Raw genomic sequence first — 17,476 nt, 5'->3', positions numbered from 1 at the left:
TGATAATCTCCATGGCTCCTATGGCGCAATTTTCTAGGAAGGTGAGCCACTCCGTGTCTTCACCCTCCTTTCTGATGTCTTCATGGAGTTGGAGATTCCATCTAAGGGTGGGGGGAATAATCCTCTCACTCTTATATTGTTCCAACATTCCAACATCCCATTTAAGGGAGTTTTCTTTTACTAACAATTTTTCTAATTGTGCAAATGTGCTCTCTAAATCATTACTCGCTAATGTGGGTGAATCTACAACCTCCACAATATCAATCACATGATTGCTCCGGAACTCAATAACATGTACAAATGGCAAAAAAAGAAAACCCAGCCAAAGGTACCGGTCAAACCAGCACCACCGGCCCAACTCCCCAAACCGCACCGACCCCCCAATCCCATTTATCAAGAAACACCAAAAGGAAGGGACCCCAGATATCCCAGATACCCAAAACCAGCACCCGTCTATAATCGATATGAGGCAAAACCAGTGCCCCTTTACAATCGATATGAGACATTAAACCACCAATCACCCTCGGGTTTTCGGGAATGGAGACCACAAAGACCACCTCGGAGGAAACCCCACATGGGCTTCCAAAACCCCAATCCCCGCCTTTACAAACCAAAACCCCATTATCGACAGGACGAGAAAATAGAAACGCCCCCAACCCGGGACCCGCGACCAATCGAGAGGGAGACCGACCAATATGGGGAACAGGTATGGATAGACAAAAAAAGACACAGAGAAGAAGAGGAAAGCGAGGAGGAAGAAGATTACACGCCAGGCCAAAAGAGAGCGAAGTAATCAGGCCAAATCAGGGGATTTATGAAATAGGCACCACTGAACTGTCTGCACCAGCAAAAGGCATTTTAGACAAAGGTCTCAAGTTCATCCCCGATACAGGTCTGGACAAATTTAACACCTATATCGATATTCATAAATTCGTTAGGAAATTGAACATTAAGAAAAACTTTATACAGAATACAGCCTCTCTAAAAAACGAAAGTTTACAAAGTGACATTTACCATCACACAAACTTGAAAAAAACTTCCACTTTCAACCCAAATTTGCCTAACAATAGATATATTGAAGTCTTCAAAAAAATCGATGTGTGAGCAACTACAAGAAGTCAAAACGAAGCCCACCCATCAAGCCCAGTCTAATTTCAGTATAGCAGAACGCAAAGTATTAAAACAAATGGAAAAGGAGAGCTCGTGGGTGTTAAAACCTGCAGATAAAGGAGGCGGAATTGTTGCCTGGGAAGCTGACTTATATTTAAAAGAGATCTATAGCCAGTTAGAGGACACAGATACATATTTGAAGCTCAATTATGACCCTACAAAAGAATTTAAAGATAGACTGGAAGGCCTGTTAAACAAAGGCCTTGAAAGTGGGATTTTAAACAAATCTGAATATGATTACCTGAACATTGTGCATCCTAGAAAACCAGTGATTTATGTTCTTCCAAAGGTACACAAAGACCCAGTGGCCCCACCCGGGAGACCGATAGTTTCAGGCATTCATTCCATCACCTCCCGGGTGGGGGAATACATTGAACACTTCCTACAACCATTAGTCCAACAGACTCCATCCTTTCTAAAGGACACTCTGGATGTATTACTCAGCCTACAGACACTCACCAGTGCTGAAGGTTGGACCTGGGACGATTGTTACATCTGTACAGCGGACGTTAAATCCCTATACACATCAATCCCTATCCCAAGAGCTAGTGAAGTTATCAAATCCTCCCTCCTTGCAATAAAAGATCTACCCAATACACAATTAGAATATTTATGTGAACTTTTTAATTTTTCCACCAGTTGCAATTACTTTTGGTTCGATCAAAGTTATTATGTGCAACAGAGGGGTGTGGCCATGGGAGCTAAGCATGCACCCAGCATCGCCAACCTCTACATGGCTGCATGGGAAGAATCTTTCCTCACCAGTTTTTTTCAGATACCTTTATGTTTTTGGAGACGTTTTATTGATGATTGCTTGTTTGTGTGGAAAGGAGACGAAAAATCACTTCTGTCATTCATATCCTTCATAAATGAAAATGAGTGGAACCTGCAATTCACCGTGGAGTACAGTAAGACATCTGTCAACTTTCTAGATTTGAATATCTTTATTGAAAATGGCGAATTACTAACTAAATGTTTCTTCAAAGAAAGTGACAGGAACTCTTATATAGATTCGAATAGTTGTCACCATGAGCCGTGGTTACGTAATGTGCCAAGAGGCCAATTCTGCAGAGTGCGGAGAAATTGTTCAAAGGACGTTGACTACTGGACGCAATCGGGTATTTTGGAAGAACGTTTTTTGGAAAAGGGGTACGATAGGGACCTCATCCACGGTGAAAGAATGAAAGTATTCAAGGAAGGAAGGGAAGTGAGGATGCAGAAGAAGGTCAGAGAACAAAAACAAAACGGGGAAGTGGATTGCGCATTCATTACCACGTATTCAAGGGATCATAGAAAGGTGGGGAAAATTCTGAAGGACAACTGGGCAATTGTGAAAGAGGACCCTGTGATTGGACCAATGTTACCGGAAAAACCGAGAATAGTCTATAGAAGACCACGGAATTTGGGCACAAAATTAGTGAAAAACTGCATTAAGACTGAGAGACCACCAATGTTTCCATCACTGAAGGGCTTCTACCCTTGTAAGAAGCCTAATGTTTGTAGAATTTGTGAGTTTGGTGACAAAAGAAGGGTCACTTCTTTCATATCCACATCAAATGGTAGAACCTTCAATATCGAACAATTTATCACGTGTAACACACTGAATGTTGTCTACCTACTGCAGTGCCCTTGTGGCCTGCAGTATGTGGGACGAACGGGAAGGAAAATGAAGAAACGTTGCTCAGAACATATATATATAATATCACCAAACCTGACAAAAAAGCGCATAGCGTACCTGATCATTTCCGTAAATTCCATCTGAGCGACCCCACTGGTGTGAGATGCATTGGTATTGACACTATAAAACCCCACTGGCGAGGGGGTTCAGTTATAAAGACACTGTCCCAAATAGAAACCAGATGGATATTTCAATTACAGACATTGTCACCACAGGGCCTAAATGCCAACATCGATTTAAACTGCTTTATTAGGGATGAATAAACCATATCCGATGATATCTCTTTGCAATGTTGATATCAAAGGAATAATGGCCATCAATTGATTAAATTTGCACTTCATTTCTGGAGAATTGAATGAAAAATTGTTTTCATTTTATTTGCTGGTGCTTATCTTTTTGCTGGTGCTTATTAAAAACTAAGTTGCTTTTAAATTTAATGTATTAATGATAAAGTTTTAGGGTTTTTCCCTTCCAAGTATTTTTATTTTACTACATTTGATTGGAGCCAATTATTGTCCTTTAACGGCTTTATCAAGGACGAGTGAACTACTTTGCAAAATCTTCTCCCCAGACTGCTAACATTGAGGGGCTATTGGTCACTAGCAGAATATATTTGCCTCCTATCTCAAGAAGTGTCTACGTTGTATATTTTTATAATTTTTATATGTTTTTGTTTATTTGCTGATGCTTATCAATTTTGCAGATTTTTATTATTTTTATCAATTTTTACTAGTGACAACGTTTTATCATGTTGTGCTCCTATAAGAAAGCGTATTGTGATCTTTATTGGAAACTGCACTGTTGTAGAGAAATTGTTTGGTGAGAAATGTATAAATTGCATAGAATTGCATTTGCTGCAGCTTATCAATTTTTACTAGTGACAATGTTCCATTATGTTGTGCCTTTACAAGAAAGTGCATTGTGATCTTTATTGGATAAATTGCACTGCTGCTTAGAAATTGCTCTGTGAGAAATGTATAATATGCATAAATTTGTATTCGATGTTGTTCAGCACTCGGTTTTCTCCCCGCCGAGGGTTAACTGGATTACGGGGAGTTACTTTGCTGTGTCATATATACACCTACTTTGTCCACGTAGCTCTACCCCCTGAGGAAGGCATACAGCCGAAACTCGAGTCGGGAGAGGAGTCTACGTGTTTTATTACGTGCAATAAACAAGCTCTGCTTCTAGTAAGTGATTCCTAAGCGGTGGCCACTCATTTCGCTACTCTCTGCACTATATGTTGCCTATCTCTTTTTTAGGCTGTCCGGTGTGATTTTATTGGCGCACGGAACTACATTGCAGTGCAGCACGCACCCTACTGGCAGTAGGGCTTGACGGACCGGAAACAGGAAGTGGTAGAGCGAGCTAGCTCTTATCCCCCGCCGCTGTGATATCGGGATTACTTGAAATACAGAGATCGGGATTACAGCAAGTATTTGGGCAGCTAGATGTAACCTCTATTAAGGTACTGTACTGTCATCTGCTTACATCTCGAGTGGGCTTGCATAGCCCGGGGCAAGTTCCACACCCCTTTTTGCGCTGAGGTACTATACACATTTTCTCCTTCATCATTGGGTCTGAGCCGACCCCACCTCTAGCAGCAACACATTCATCCACACAAGCGCAAACTTTTTCCTTTTTTATCTACAGTAGTTTTTATTTTGAAACCATAATGGGTGAAAACTGAGAAATGATACATTTTCTTTATTTTTTACTCTAAAAGTACATTTATCTCTTGGGTATCTTACGTAGGGTAAAAAGCAATTGCCGAATAAATAGAGACAATTAAAATGTCAAAACAGTTTTATATGTCGGTAATGAAAGGAAAACTCACTTCACATTTTAAAGAGGAACTGCAAAAAAAGAAAAAAAAAAAAAGTGTTTCATTTACCTGGGGCTTCTGCCAGCCCCGCACCAGTTCACCACGATCCTCCGTTCTCCCGCTGCCAGCTGCTTTCGGTTCGGTCATACCGTCGACTTATAAGTCCATGGCAACTGCGCCTGCGTGCCCTGAGTCACACGCATCTTTCTATGCGTTCCAGCCCGCAATAGGACACTATTGTGGGCGGGAAGAAAGATTCACGTGGCCTGGGGACGCACAGGCACAGTTGCAGCGTCTGTAACGGAATTAGCTGGCGTCGAAAAACAGAGGATTGTCGAGAACCAGCACGGGTCAGGAAGGCTGCAAGGGGCTGGCACAAGCCTCAGGTAAGTGAAACACTTTTTTAGTTCTTTAATTCTGCTTTAACACTAAGAAGAAGGAATATACTCTATACTGGATAGTGTACTGGTTAAGGGCTCTGCCTTTGACATGGGAGACCAGGGTTTGAATCCTGGCTATGTCAAGTACCTATTCAGTAAGGAGTTCAAGGCAAGACTCCCTAACACTGCTGGGTGGCCTCTTGAGCGCGTCCCAGTGGCTGCAGCTCTTGAGCGCTTTGAGTCCAACAGGAGAAAAGCGCTATAAAAATGTTGGGATTATTATTATACTATAGAGCCTTCCCAGTCCTTCGTGCTGACCATCGTTCCTGCCCCAACCCCAGATAAACTCTCGATCTCCCAGTGCTTTGAGAAGCCTTCAGAAGTACTTGTGTCCCTGAGTGCACAGCTATTTGACAAGCCCTTGTTGAACAGGCTTCGAGGGAACGGCGAGCTTGAGGGGGGTAGGGGAAGCCCCTGGATTATTCAGAGGCTTCTCTTTTTTGAGGTATCTAAGGGAAATTTGAAAATGTTTCTGTACAGCCATTAAATTACCAGAAAACAAAATGTGATCTTTATATTGTGTGGCCACCTTGAGAGGTGTGTCAAAACGGGACTACCGGTAAGTGCATCATCAGTGTTTCACAAATTTAACATATTCCCTTTATTATATACTTTTATACTCCCTCCTCACTTTGCTGCACAGACCTCTCCCACTGACCATTCTCTGTCACATGGTACAAGAACAGGAAAGTACAGGTTGATCACAGGGATGTTTCTTCCAGCTGACACTCGTAGCACAGAAATTGCATTGTTGGGCTGGAGAGTTATTCTGCTGCAGGATCCAACCATTCAATCACAAGCCCAGCCTCTTACTCCTCACATACTCTCACCAAGGTTTCTTTGTAGAAGTGCTGTTTGGCTGACAAACAATCTATGAATGGTAACCATTTCAGCCATCGTTCATCCATTCTCCTGCACAATTGTTTAAAGACTTTTTTTTAGTTAATGTGCTAAAAATCCTACACATCTCAATCATCATGGGGAGGTTTTGCACAACTCAAACGCCTGTCTACGACTTGGAAATTCTTCTTCATAAAGGTCTATTAACTGGTCATAACTTTCTGTAGCAGTTTTGATACGTTAAATAAGAAACAGAGAAGTTGATGCATTGTTCTATGAGTGCAGAATAGCGAGTCAGCTTGTAAGATGTCATTTCTAAAACAAAGTAGGTAAAAAGTATCTGATTCAAATGACAACATGTCAGCTGACTGGCAATGTGCATGATGTTCCAAGGTCCATTCCCCCATTCTACATTTCTCAAAAAAAACAAAAAGCTCTGTACTTCAGTTTCTCCGCTTTATCGCTGTCCTATGCTTGGAAGGTCATGGTTTCCATATTGGTAATGCTGTAATAAGCATTACCTCTGCCTAAACTGATCTGCACTTGTATCAAAATCCTGAATATGGTAACACCAATGTAAGTCCATTGGAGAAAACATTACCCAACAATCTGCCTGCTGGGGATTGCTGCATTATGGCTGTTATCACTGCTTAAGATGAAACGCGAATGTCATCTGTAGTCTAGAAGCATTAAAATTAACCTATAACATTAACACCCCCCGGATGATAAATACGCGGGAGGGGGAAGCCTCTGGATCCTAATGAGGCTTCCCTGTCCTGGCAATCCAGCACTGCGACCCCCGAAAAGTGGCGAGGTAAGTATTTACCTACTGCGATCCTGTACAGGGACACTAGCGGCTCTTCGTTTAGGCTAAGGCATACTGGACTGGTTAATACACAACAGTTTCACATCACTTAGACGCTAACTAATAAGACTGCTGTTGCCCTACCAGAATTATGAAATTGACTTGAGATGTACCGAGCTGTGCAAACAATTCAGAAAAGCTTCTGCTGTATCCAGGAGGGAAGCGGCGCTTTCTCTCCTTTACTGGCTCAGTAATTCCTTAATCACAAATCAATCTCATATTTTTCCCTGAAACTGGCTAGATCATCAATTAGCTTCAGTGAAGTGTAAACAGTCTTAGGCCAGAAACACACTAGGAGCGATTTTCTGAGCGCTTTGCGATTTGAAAACTCTTGTTAATGTAAAGCTATGGGTGTGATCCCACTTGAGCGATGTAATTTTATAAAAATCCCCCATAGCATTGCATTAGCAAGAGCTTTTTCAAATCACTAGCGCTTAGAAATCGCTCCTAGTGGGTTTCTGGCCTTATACTGTTTCATATTCATTTTTTTTTTGTAATACTGTTTTTAGAGGACCAATACAGCGAAAAAAAGGAAGCAGTAGGAATCTGACAAAACTGACAGGATCTAATACTACCATCTCCTCATGGGGAATTCTCAGGGTTTTCTTTGTTTTTATATGCACTTCATGAATGGCCGTTGCTGAGTCTTGCTGCCAAAATAGTGAGTAGGGAGGCTGGCTGACATCTTACTATTTTGGCAGTTAGCCGTTCAGGAATGCTTTTGAAAACAAAACCCTGAGAATACCAATGAGAAGATGGACTAGTCCAAAACCTGTCGGTTCTGTAAGATTTTAACTGCTTGCTTTTTTTCCGCTGTAATGGTAGTTTAATGTTTTAAAGCAAAAATAAAATTGTGTTTCACCCCACTTACAATCCATTCTAAAGTTCTGAATGTTATTTTTCCTCTACATCACTGCAGCCCTCTCTAAACTTTTCTTGATCATGGTTTTATAAATACCACAATAAACGTCGGCAGACATGCAGCAATATTTCAAGAAAAAAAAATATAAAAATTACAGTACCTCCAAGTTAATCACTGGTTATGACTTTCAGTCCTGTATTTTTTTTAATCACACCCAATTATCACTGCTTTATAAATATGCCTTTCAGATCTGTATTTTTGTACCACACCTCCTATACCGTACATCAAAATTTAAAATGGCATTGAAATCCACAATACATGTATGATTGCTTGGGTTACATTTTAAGCCAGCGTAAATATACCGTAAGTTACACCAAGTTTTTTGAGTTTAAACGACCAAAACTAGTACTCCGCCCCCCACAGCTGCATGCAGACTCACCTTTTCTGGGTCCACCTTATCATACAACTTCAATACATATAAAACTCGTTCTGCAATGCCCTCCAAGGTAAGGGGAGGAGCACCACTGTACTGGCGACATGACTGAAACAAGGAGCTGGTGACCTGCAGGGGAACACAGAGGAAAATCACATTTTATGGACATTTGCATGCATGGGGAGAATGAGAAAGAATAAATAAAAACAAACAAACAAAAAAAAACAGTCCTAGTTTAATTTAGGGGCCCCAGCAGGAAGGATCATAGGGAAATTCCGCTAACATGATTGGGTGAACAGCAGCCTACCAAACTTGTAGCTTTTAGTTGTAGTAAACTATACCCACACTATTCAGCAAATCACAACACTTTGTACTGTAGTGGTTTCTGTGATTGGAGAACGGTTCCCTATGTCATTTACTGCTAGACTAGCGGTCCCAAAAAAACTTTGCCATACATTTTGCATACCTACAACCAACTACTACTGTATATTCCAGTGTATAAGACAACCCCCCCCCCCCCCCCCCCAACTTTTTCCTGTTAAAATATAGAGTATGGGATCTACTCGCCGTATAAGACTACCCCTCTTTCCAACGCACACCAAATAAAAAAAAAAAAAAAATCATATACTGGTGCTATGTATGAACAGATACTGGTGTTGTACTGTATGTGGTACACAGAATATAACAGTATATAGGTGATTGACTGGTTGTCTACCCGTTTATCAGAGCGGTATGGAAGAATAGATTGTGCTGCGCCCATAAAACACGCCTCTTTCACCCATCTGGCCCGCCCTTGTATTGTATTTACCTCCTATGCCTCTCAGATCTCACACATGCCTCTCAGATCCTGCACCGCTTCACTACAGTCCTCAGCAGCGAGATCTGAGAGTCGGTAACATGATAGGGCGTATCACCCGGCGTAAAAGACGACCCCCGACTTTTCAGATAATTTTCAGGGGTTAAAAAGTAGTCTTATACGCCAGAATATACAGTATATAGAATGAGGGCCTACCTAAGCAATTTACTATACTCAAATTTAACTTGGTCTGGTTGATTCTCATGGCATAATTGGTGGTAAACTAGCGCTATCAAAATCCAAGGTGTGTGGTCAGAATTAGGCCTCATATCTACTACAGGCCTGCGTTTTACATGTGAGAATTTGCATGCCCACTTGCAGAGCAATTAGTTGTGGTAAAGCCAGTGGCTGTCTGAGACTGAACCCATACTTGCTTTAATTTTCCCTTTATATTTCCTTTCATGTGCCCTGACTATTCTGGTTATCCTGGACCCAGCTGGAGATGGGAAAGCTGCGAGTCCCCCCTTACTATGCGTGGTCTGGCCTGCATTCACTCCTTCATGTTTGGCGAGTCTGTCTACAATAACTTGGGTGGGGGAGAAGGTCGCAAAATAATTTTCACAAGCCTGACAACAGTGGATTTGGATTGCCATTTCAATTTGTGTACATAGACTTCTTTCAGTGTACTCAATTAGACCTGATGCATATACAGTAGATTCATAAGAGGGCACCAGGTGTGCAAAACACACCTCCCAAAGCTAAAGTCAATCAAGACCTTTTAGCTCTGAAAAAAGCAGAAAAAAATCTAATCTTTGATTTTTATTTGCTGTCAGTGTCCCTAGTAGGGTTCAAATGGAATTAAAGAGGACCTGAACTCAGAACTTCCTCTCTGCTCTAAGATATGCAAAAGCATAACCTTTACAGAAAAACATCTTTGTTACAGCGGATACAAATCCTGCAATAAATCTGCAGTGTCTACTTACTGCTTTCTTGGTAGCAGACATAGGTTTAACATTCTGCATTTACCAATGAGCTCTCTGCTGCAGCAGCCAGCTGACACAGCTAAGGGATCAAGTTACAACTTGTACTTATTCACAGATGAGGGGGTATTAGACAGGCTAAACTCTCTAAATACATACAGGGTGCAATTTCTCGGTTTTCCTTCTGTCCTTGGCCAGAGGTTCAGGTCCACTTTAAATCCATCTATTCAACACAGCAATTATGAAAAAAAATTGAAGCGAGAGGTAGAACTACTGGCAAGTTTTTATTGCTGTTCTTAAAGTACAACTCCAGCCCAGTTTTGGACAGAATGGATGGAGGATAGATGGAACTGTGAAAATCTAGCGTGTATATAGATTAATGCTGGGAATACACGGTGCGTTTTTGCAGCTCGATTCTGCTGCCCGATCGATTCCCCACTCGATTTTGCGCCCGATTCTCTTATCTTCCACTCGTTTTTCTTATCTTTTCCCATTGTTCCCAATGCGAAATTGAGCACGGAATCAATCGGGCGGGAGATCGGACATGCCGGAAATTATCAATCGAGCCATCTAAATGGCTCAAAAACGTATTTCCAGCATTAGACTTCGGTCAGATTGCAGCTTGATGCAAGTTATCAGATTGTATTCAGTACAACTGCAGGTTAACCTTTCACAGATATGGATGGGGCATAAGCTGAAGACCAACTAACATTCACATTAATTAAAAGGAGCTAGCCCTTACACTTATCTTTCCATGTGGTTTCTAGATACATTTTCTCATAAGCGTGTAGCATACATGAAGAGATCTGCACCAAGTTTTTCAATGGAAAATACATAAAAACAGTTACGTATAAAGTACATAATTCCAGCGAAGTATCTGCTTCCCAGCCAATCGGAAGTCAGCAACAAGGAGGTTGTTGGTACTTCCCTGAATTATATTCCAGGCTAGCTGCCCTCCAGTCCTCTAAACCTCATGGATCCTGCTGTCTTGGTTTATTACAATTTCCATTTTTGGTAAGGCAGTAGAATAATTTCACCAGTTATTTTGTAGAGGGACTATATATTTTTAGAACCAATAATGTGGCTTTTCCATCTCAGATACACAACCATGACACTAATCAAGTAGCTCTCACTTGTCTCCAGCTGCTGGATATGGGCGAGCAGAAACTCTGACCAACATGCAAATTCTGGTACAGTAGTCTTGGTTATCTGATATCGACGGGGAACAGCTGAAGCCGGATAAGAGTGCTTTTAAGGTTGCTAGAAACTCAATGTTAAAGGGGGTTAAAGGGGGGATAATAAATTGCCTAAAACAGTGATATAAATCTATATAATTCCCCCCCTAAAATAGGTCCCTATATGTCCCCTAATTCAACCTGGTTTGTGTGCCTTTGCTGAATGTTGAAGTGCCAACAGGAAGTTTTTTTTTTGTAAAGCAGGCCATACACTGGCTCGATTCACGGCCGTTTCGACAGCAGATCCGATCCTGGGATCGGATCTGCTGCCAATCGCTTGCGCTAAACGCACCCGCCGATCCGATTCCCTCCCGAAATCGGATCGGACCGTCGATCGCGCCGTGCGGGAAATTACCCTCGATCGCCCGGCGGTAGGAGCGCGTCGCTTGCGGCGTACGATTCGGGCCCGATCCGAGCATGTATACATTACCTGAAGCTGGCTCCGGGGTCCTCTTCTCCTCGCTGCACCGCATTTCCGCATGTCCCAGTGTACGCTTATACTTCCTGTGTCACTCCGGTGACCAGGAAGTTGAAATAGAGGGCGCTCTATTTGAACTTCCTGGTCACGGAGTAACACAGGAAGCGCCGGGATGGAGCAAGAACAGCGGTGCGGTGCAGTGCGGAGAAGACGCCCGGGAGCCAGCCTCAGGTAATGTATACGGGGGGGGGGGGGGACAGGCGGCAGGAGCAGCTGAACAGATTGTGATCGGTTTCAGGCTGAAATCGATTCACAATCTGTTTGCAGTAAAGGCAGCCATACGATCCCTATCTGATCAGATTCGATCAGATAGGGATCTGTCAGCTGGTCGATCTAATGGCACATCGACCAGTGTATGGCCACCTTAAGCCACAGTAACAATTATCTCAAACTGCAAATAGAAACATCCCATATCAGATAAGGTAAAGACATTATGACCAGGTTATTAAATCCCCCTTCCCTTTGAAGAGTTTACACAGTGATGGAAGCCTGGTATCTAGGTAATGTTTGCTGTGGGTAGCACAGTAATCCATGCAATAAGTAGTAAATTAACACTTAGCTGGGATGAGAAAAGAAAGGGGGGGGAGGGGGGGGGGGGCAGAAGTGATAACACATATGATAGCTAAATTTCTTATTGGATGATCTATTTACATTTTATGTAATATGGAGTTTCATCCCAATTTAAAAATTGCTAACAGTACTATACCCCACTCTACCCATAGCATAAAATCTGTATTAAGTGTTAAAAATTCAGTAATTTTAAGTATATTTACCTTGGGGTAGCCATGAAACAGTGTTTAAATTGAACCAGAGACGAAGCACCCTCATGTATTTTACCATATATATCAGTGGGAACATTAGATAAACCACCTACCCTGCTCTCAGTTTCATTCTTCACTGCTCAGCCTGCTTATCAGCCCTGATAAAATCTCCGACTGAGCATTCAGTCTGGCTTTGCTCAGGAATCATTATAGCTGAGTCTGTCTTCTCTGATGTCTTTTCAAGCCAAAGTCTGCCCCCTTCTGGCTCTGCTATAATGGCCTCACTTCACTAAGCAGTTTAGACTAGTCTACAGATGGCTTTTAGTCTACTGATGGTTTGGTGTAATGTTTTAGACCTGTTTTTAGACTTGGTCTAACATTCAGTAATTACATAATTCACAAAGGCAAACAAGGAGTAATCACACACGCTTTTTCTGACAGATTAGACCAGCTGATTTCTTGTTGGTAAAGTAATTCTGTGAGGTATTTTAGATGTGAGGATGGAACCTTTTGAATTAATTATGCAGGAGTTTAACCCTCCTGGCGGTTAATTTTTTTTGCCAAAATGGCAAAAATCCTTTTTTTAATTTTTTTTTTGTGTTACATGTAAATCTACCAGAGTGGTAGCTACATGAAACACCACTAGAGGGCGCATGTGTCCCTCTAGTGCGATCGTCGCCGGCATCAATAGCAAACAGGGGAACGCGTATATAACGCGCTCCCCTGTTTGGCTTCTCCTGTCGCCATGGCGACGATCGGAATGACGTCATGGACGTCAGCCGACGTCCTGACGTCAGACACCTCCGATCCAGCCCATAGCGCTGCCCGGAACTCATTGGTCCGGGCAGCGCAGGGCTCTGGCGGGGAGGGGGGCCTCTTGCGCCGCTGCGTACGGGCGATCGCCGCAGAGCGGCGGCGATCAAGCTGTACGCGCGGCTAGCAAAGTGCTAGCTGCGCGTACAGCATTTTAAATGGAGCAAATCGCTCCACCAGGGGCTGAGATATCTTCCTGCGCGGCATAGCCCAAGCGCCAGGAAGGTTAATTGTATGCAGAGTAGAGCTCATCAAAGGAGAAGGATGTCAGTCATAGCTACTTGTTTGTGAATTGCATCTTTTGATCATTTCCCCTGCTTTACCCAGAGGGAGGCCCGCAAATCCCATAGCCGTGCATGGCACTGCTGATGGGATTCATCTGTGTAGCCGCAGACCCAGCAGCGCGTCTCACAGGCACGTGCAGCTCTAGTGGAAACAGGTCCTAAATATCTTTTGAAAGGATACTTTTAGGGAGTCCCGCATATTACATGGAAGTGGTAAGATTGTACAATCAAGATTTTGTCAGTGGCACCTTAAGAAGTTGACCTTGACCACTGTGAGCAGTGCTGGTTGTTTGAGACTGCTGGTTAATCCAGTTCCAGATAACCGGGACTCTATTGTATTCAAATTTTTGGTACTGAACAGATACTCTGCAGTGGACAATCAGATTCACAAATTGAGGATTAAGGGCTCGTTTCCACTATTGCGGTGCAGAATCGCCTGGATTCCACCGCTGATGAAATCGCATGCGGATGCGATTCCGCATGCGTTTTTGCCGCGAATTCGCATGCGTGAAGGTATATGCGATTTTAACCATGTCACTGCCTGTGTGAATTTACATTGGTACCTATGCGAATTCGCGGCAAAAACGCATGGGGAAAACGCATGCGATTTCCCTATTAAATACATTGTGTGCGATTCGCCTGCATTCCACACGCAAGCGAATTCTGCAGGGTGTTCCGTGCAGATTTTCTCCGCACAATAAAACGCTCCCGCAGACGCATAATTGGAAACAGGCCAATTCACTTATATTGTCTATGCGAATCCGCATACGCAAGACGCATGCAGATTCGCGATAGTGGAAACGGGGCCTAAGGCCTCTTGCACACTGCAAGCGATTCCGATTCAGATTCCGCTTTTTAATCAGTTTTTACATCCGATTCAGATTCCGATTTGCAGTTTGCTCCCTGCAAATCGGAATCTGAATCGGATGTAAAAACTGATTAAAAAGCGGAATCTGAATCGGAATCACTTGCAGTGTGCAAGAGGCCTAACTGGCAGCTCCTGAGCCCTTGGATACAGAATGTCCCCATTAGTCAAATGTTCTGACTCTCTACAGTGGAAGAGCCTCTAATCCCAGCATAGACAGGCTGACAGAGCATGCTGAGAACTGCAGTGCACATGTGTTCAGCAAAAGACAACACCATCTCTCTCCCCCCCCCCCCTTTCTCTGGTGCAAGCATACCCAGGTCCTCTGTACAAAACATTAAAGGGGAACTACAGCGAAAAACTGTAAAATTTAAAAGGTACTTATCCGTTAGCCGGGCGCATCCGGTAGGTGGCGCTAATTACTATTCCCCCTCCAGGCCGACATGGATAGTAGGGAAAGATGTAACTCTGGTGGAGTTTTGTCACCACCTGCCGGATGCGCCCGGCTAACGAATAAGTACCATTTAAAATATGTGCAAACCTATACAAATAAGAAGTACATTTTTTCCAGAGTAAAATGAGCCATAAATTACTTTTCTCCTATGTTGCTGTCACTTACAGTAGGTAGTAGAAATCTGACAGAAGTGACAGGTTTTGGACTAGTACATCTCTTTATAGGGCATTCTCTGGGATATACCGTATTTCGCGCTGTATAAGACGCTCCGGAATATAAGACGCACCCAGGTTTAGAAGGCAAAAACCAGGGGGAAAAAAATACTAAACCTGGTGCGTCCATATTCCAGGAGTCAGCAAAAATCTATTGAAGGAAAGGGAGGTGCTGAAGAGGGTGTGGCTAGAAAACAGCAAAAATAGATTTTTGCTGTTTTCTAGCCATACCCCCTTCAGCACCTCCCTTTCCTTAAAGGACTTCCGAGGCCAAAACTAAGAAAATTACACTGTACCTTTTTCTTAGCCGAATCCACGGAGGACGCCCTGCATATATCCAGGCACATCACATCTAGTTAGGACATTAAATAAGTTAAAGGACTTCCGAGGCCAAAACTAAGAAAATTACACTGTACCTTTTTTTCTTAGCCAGATCCACGGAGGACGCCCTGCGCGTCCTCTGCTCCGTTCTGCCGTCAGTGTCGGCCTATTCGTTCCCCCAGGGCAAGCCCCGACCCCACCGAACGGGTCGCATCGATGCCACCCCTAAGATGGCCGCTGCCTTGATCCGCGGCTGCGCAGTACGCTTTGCCGCAATTGCGACTGCGCAGCCTTTAGCCCGCCTCCCGCTTCAGGAGGATGCCGGGACCCATACGCGGCGAGAGGCGGGCTAAAGGCTGCGCAGTCGCAATCGCGGCAAAGCATACTGCGCAGCCGCGGATCAAGGCGGCGGCCATCTTAGGGGTGGCATCGATGCGACCCATTCGGTGGGGTCGGGGCTTGCCCTGGGGGAACGAATAGGCCGACACTGACGGCAGAACGGAGCAGAGGACGCGCAGGGCGTCCTCCGTGGATCTGGCTAAGAAAAAAAGGTACAGTGTAATTTTCTTAGTTTTGGCCTCGGAAGTCCTTTAACTTATTTAATGTCCTAACTAGATGTGATGTGCCTGGATATATGTATTTTGTTCTTGTTACTGACCCCTGTGGCTAGGGTCTAATCCAGTGCACTCCCTCCTCCCCTGTATGTGTTTGTCAGCATGCACACAGCTTATGCTGGTGTATGTGCATGGTGCACATGGATACATTACGTTAGCTCCTCTATGCAATACAGACACATGCCCAGCTTCCAATCTGTAGTGCAGGTTTCCCAGCTCCACTGTATACAACACAGGCAAACCTGTCTTCCCAAACCATGTCTGCAAATTGTAATGCAGACTTGAGCCCAGATGCCAGTGTGCAGCACATGTACCCCAGCTCCTCCATATACAATACAGGCATACCCATCTCCCCCAATCACCTCTGTGCAATGCAGACACGTGCCCAGCTGCCAATCTGTAGTGCAGGTTTTCCAGCAACACGTGCCCAGCTCCCCTAACCCCTTCTGTGGCAGACACGTGCCCAGCTGCCTTAGGAGAGCGCATATATGTTGCAGAACAGAACCCCCCACGTCTCCCCAGGTGACCCTTCAGCGGCTGGCGCGTACCTGTGCGTTGAGGAGCGTGGTCGGCGCTGCCCGTCCGCTCAGCGAGGCGTGCTGCCGGCAGGCGGCGGTGCTCACAGCGGGCACGGAGCGCCGGGGCAAGGGGCGCAGCGCCGCGCGGACACACACACAGAGGGCACGAGACGCCATGGATGACAGCGGCTGGCTACCCACACTGCACTGCGGCGCAGACAGCACCAACGAGACTTCCGGGGAGCGGGACAGCGCGGTGACGTGCGAGGAGGGAGGGCAGCGCGGGAAGAACGCAGAGGCAGAAAAACTCGGCACGGAACCCGTCTGAGAAGACGCTGCCCTGTGTAGTGACGGAGCTCTGTGATATCCAGAGGCGGGAATTACACGCCGCGGTCCGGTGAACACTCGCGCGGGTTCATCTTGGCACACCTACGTCACAGGGCCGCCCCGCCATATTGCTACACCCTACGAGGGACAGGGGAAGGTCACGGGGCGTCACATGGCACATTCACTGTGTGTATCATTATTATACACGGCAGAGGAGGAGCTCAGGGAACGTGGCCATGTTGCTATGGCAACCCATCTTTCATTTCAGTTATTTTTGTATGAAGAAAAAAAGGATGGAAAATGACTGGCTGCTATTTTTATATTGCATGCTCTAATTACGTGCAAAATGTGATATAAGGCCTTTTGCACACTACATGCAATTCCAGTTCCGATTTTTAATCACTTTTTACATGCGATTTTGATTCTTAATCACTACTGCATGCTGTGTTTTTTCTGCATATTTCTTTTGATAGCATCCAGGGAAAATCGGATTTGCAGGTAGTGTGGCTGCACTGATAGGAATTCTCCAGCGAGGGTTACGACCACCTAATGGCTAGTTGCTTGCAGGACCCACTGGCGAACTCAGGGGGCTATTCCGGGTGTCTGGAACCTCCCCCCTGCACTGAGCTGTGTATTCAGCCAGGGAAGCCCGCATAATATAAACAGCCTCATTCTCCCTCCCTTCTTACTTCTGGTGCCTCCCTC

At 44.4% G+C, this 17,476-nt stretch overlaps 1 protein-coding gene across 1 annotated transcript in view; it reads right to left on the bottom strand.

Moving 5' to 3' along the window:
* Window positions 1–16,832, bottom strand: part of NDUFAB1 (NADH:ubiquinone oxidoreductase subunit AB1) — a 59,407-nt gene extending 42,575 nt beyond the window's left edge. The window contains exons 1-2 of the mRNA XM_068246731.1: window positions 16,475–16,832; window positions 8,120–8,242 (exon numbers count right to left, since the gene is read on the bottom strand). Of these exons, the coding sequence (XP_068102832.1) occupies window positions 8,120–8,242; window positions 16,475–16,621 (270 nt within the window). The 5' untranslated portion in view covers window positions 16,622–16,832. The remainder of the gene's footprint in view (window positions 1–8,119; window positions 8,243–16,474) is intronic.
* Window positions 16,833–17,476: the final 644 nt, after the last annotated feature.

The sequence above is a fragment of the Hyperolius riggenbachi genome, chromosome 7 (genome assembly GCF_040937935.1).
Source record: "Hyperolius riggenbachi isolate aHypRig1 chromosome 7, aHypRig1.pri, whole genome shotgun sequence".
Lineage (NCBI taxonomy): Eukaryota > Metazoa > Chordata > Amphibia > Anura > Hyperoliidae > Hyperolius > Hyperolius riggenbachi.
The sequence above is the reverse complement of the archived record's forward strand: the minus strand, read 5'-3'. Positions and strand labels throughout refer to the sequence as shown.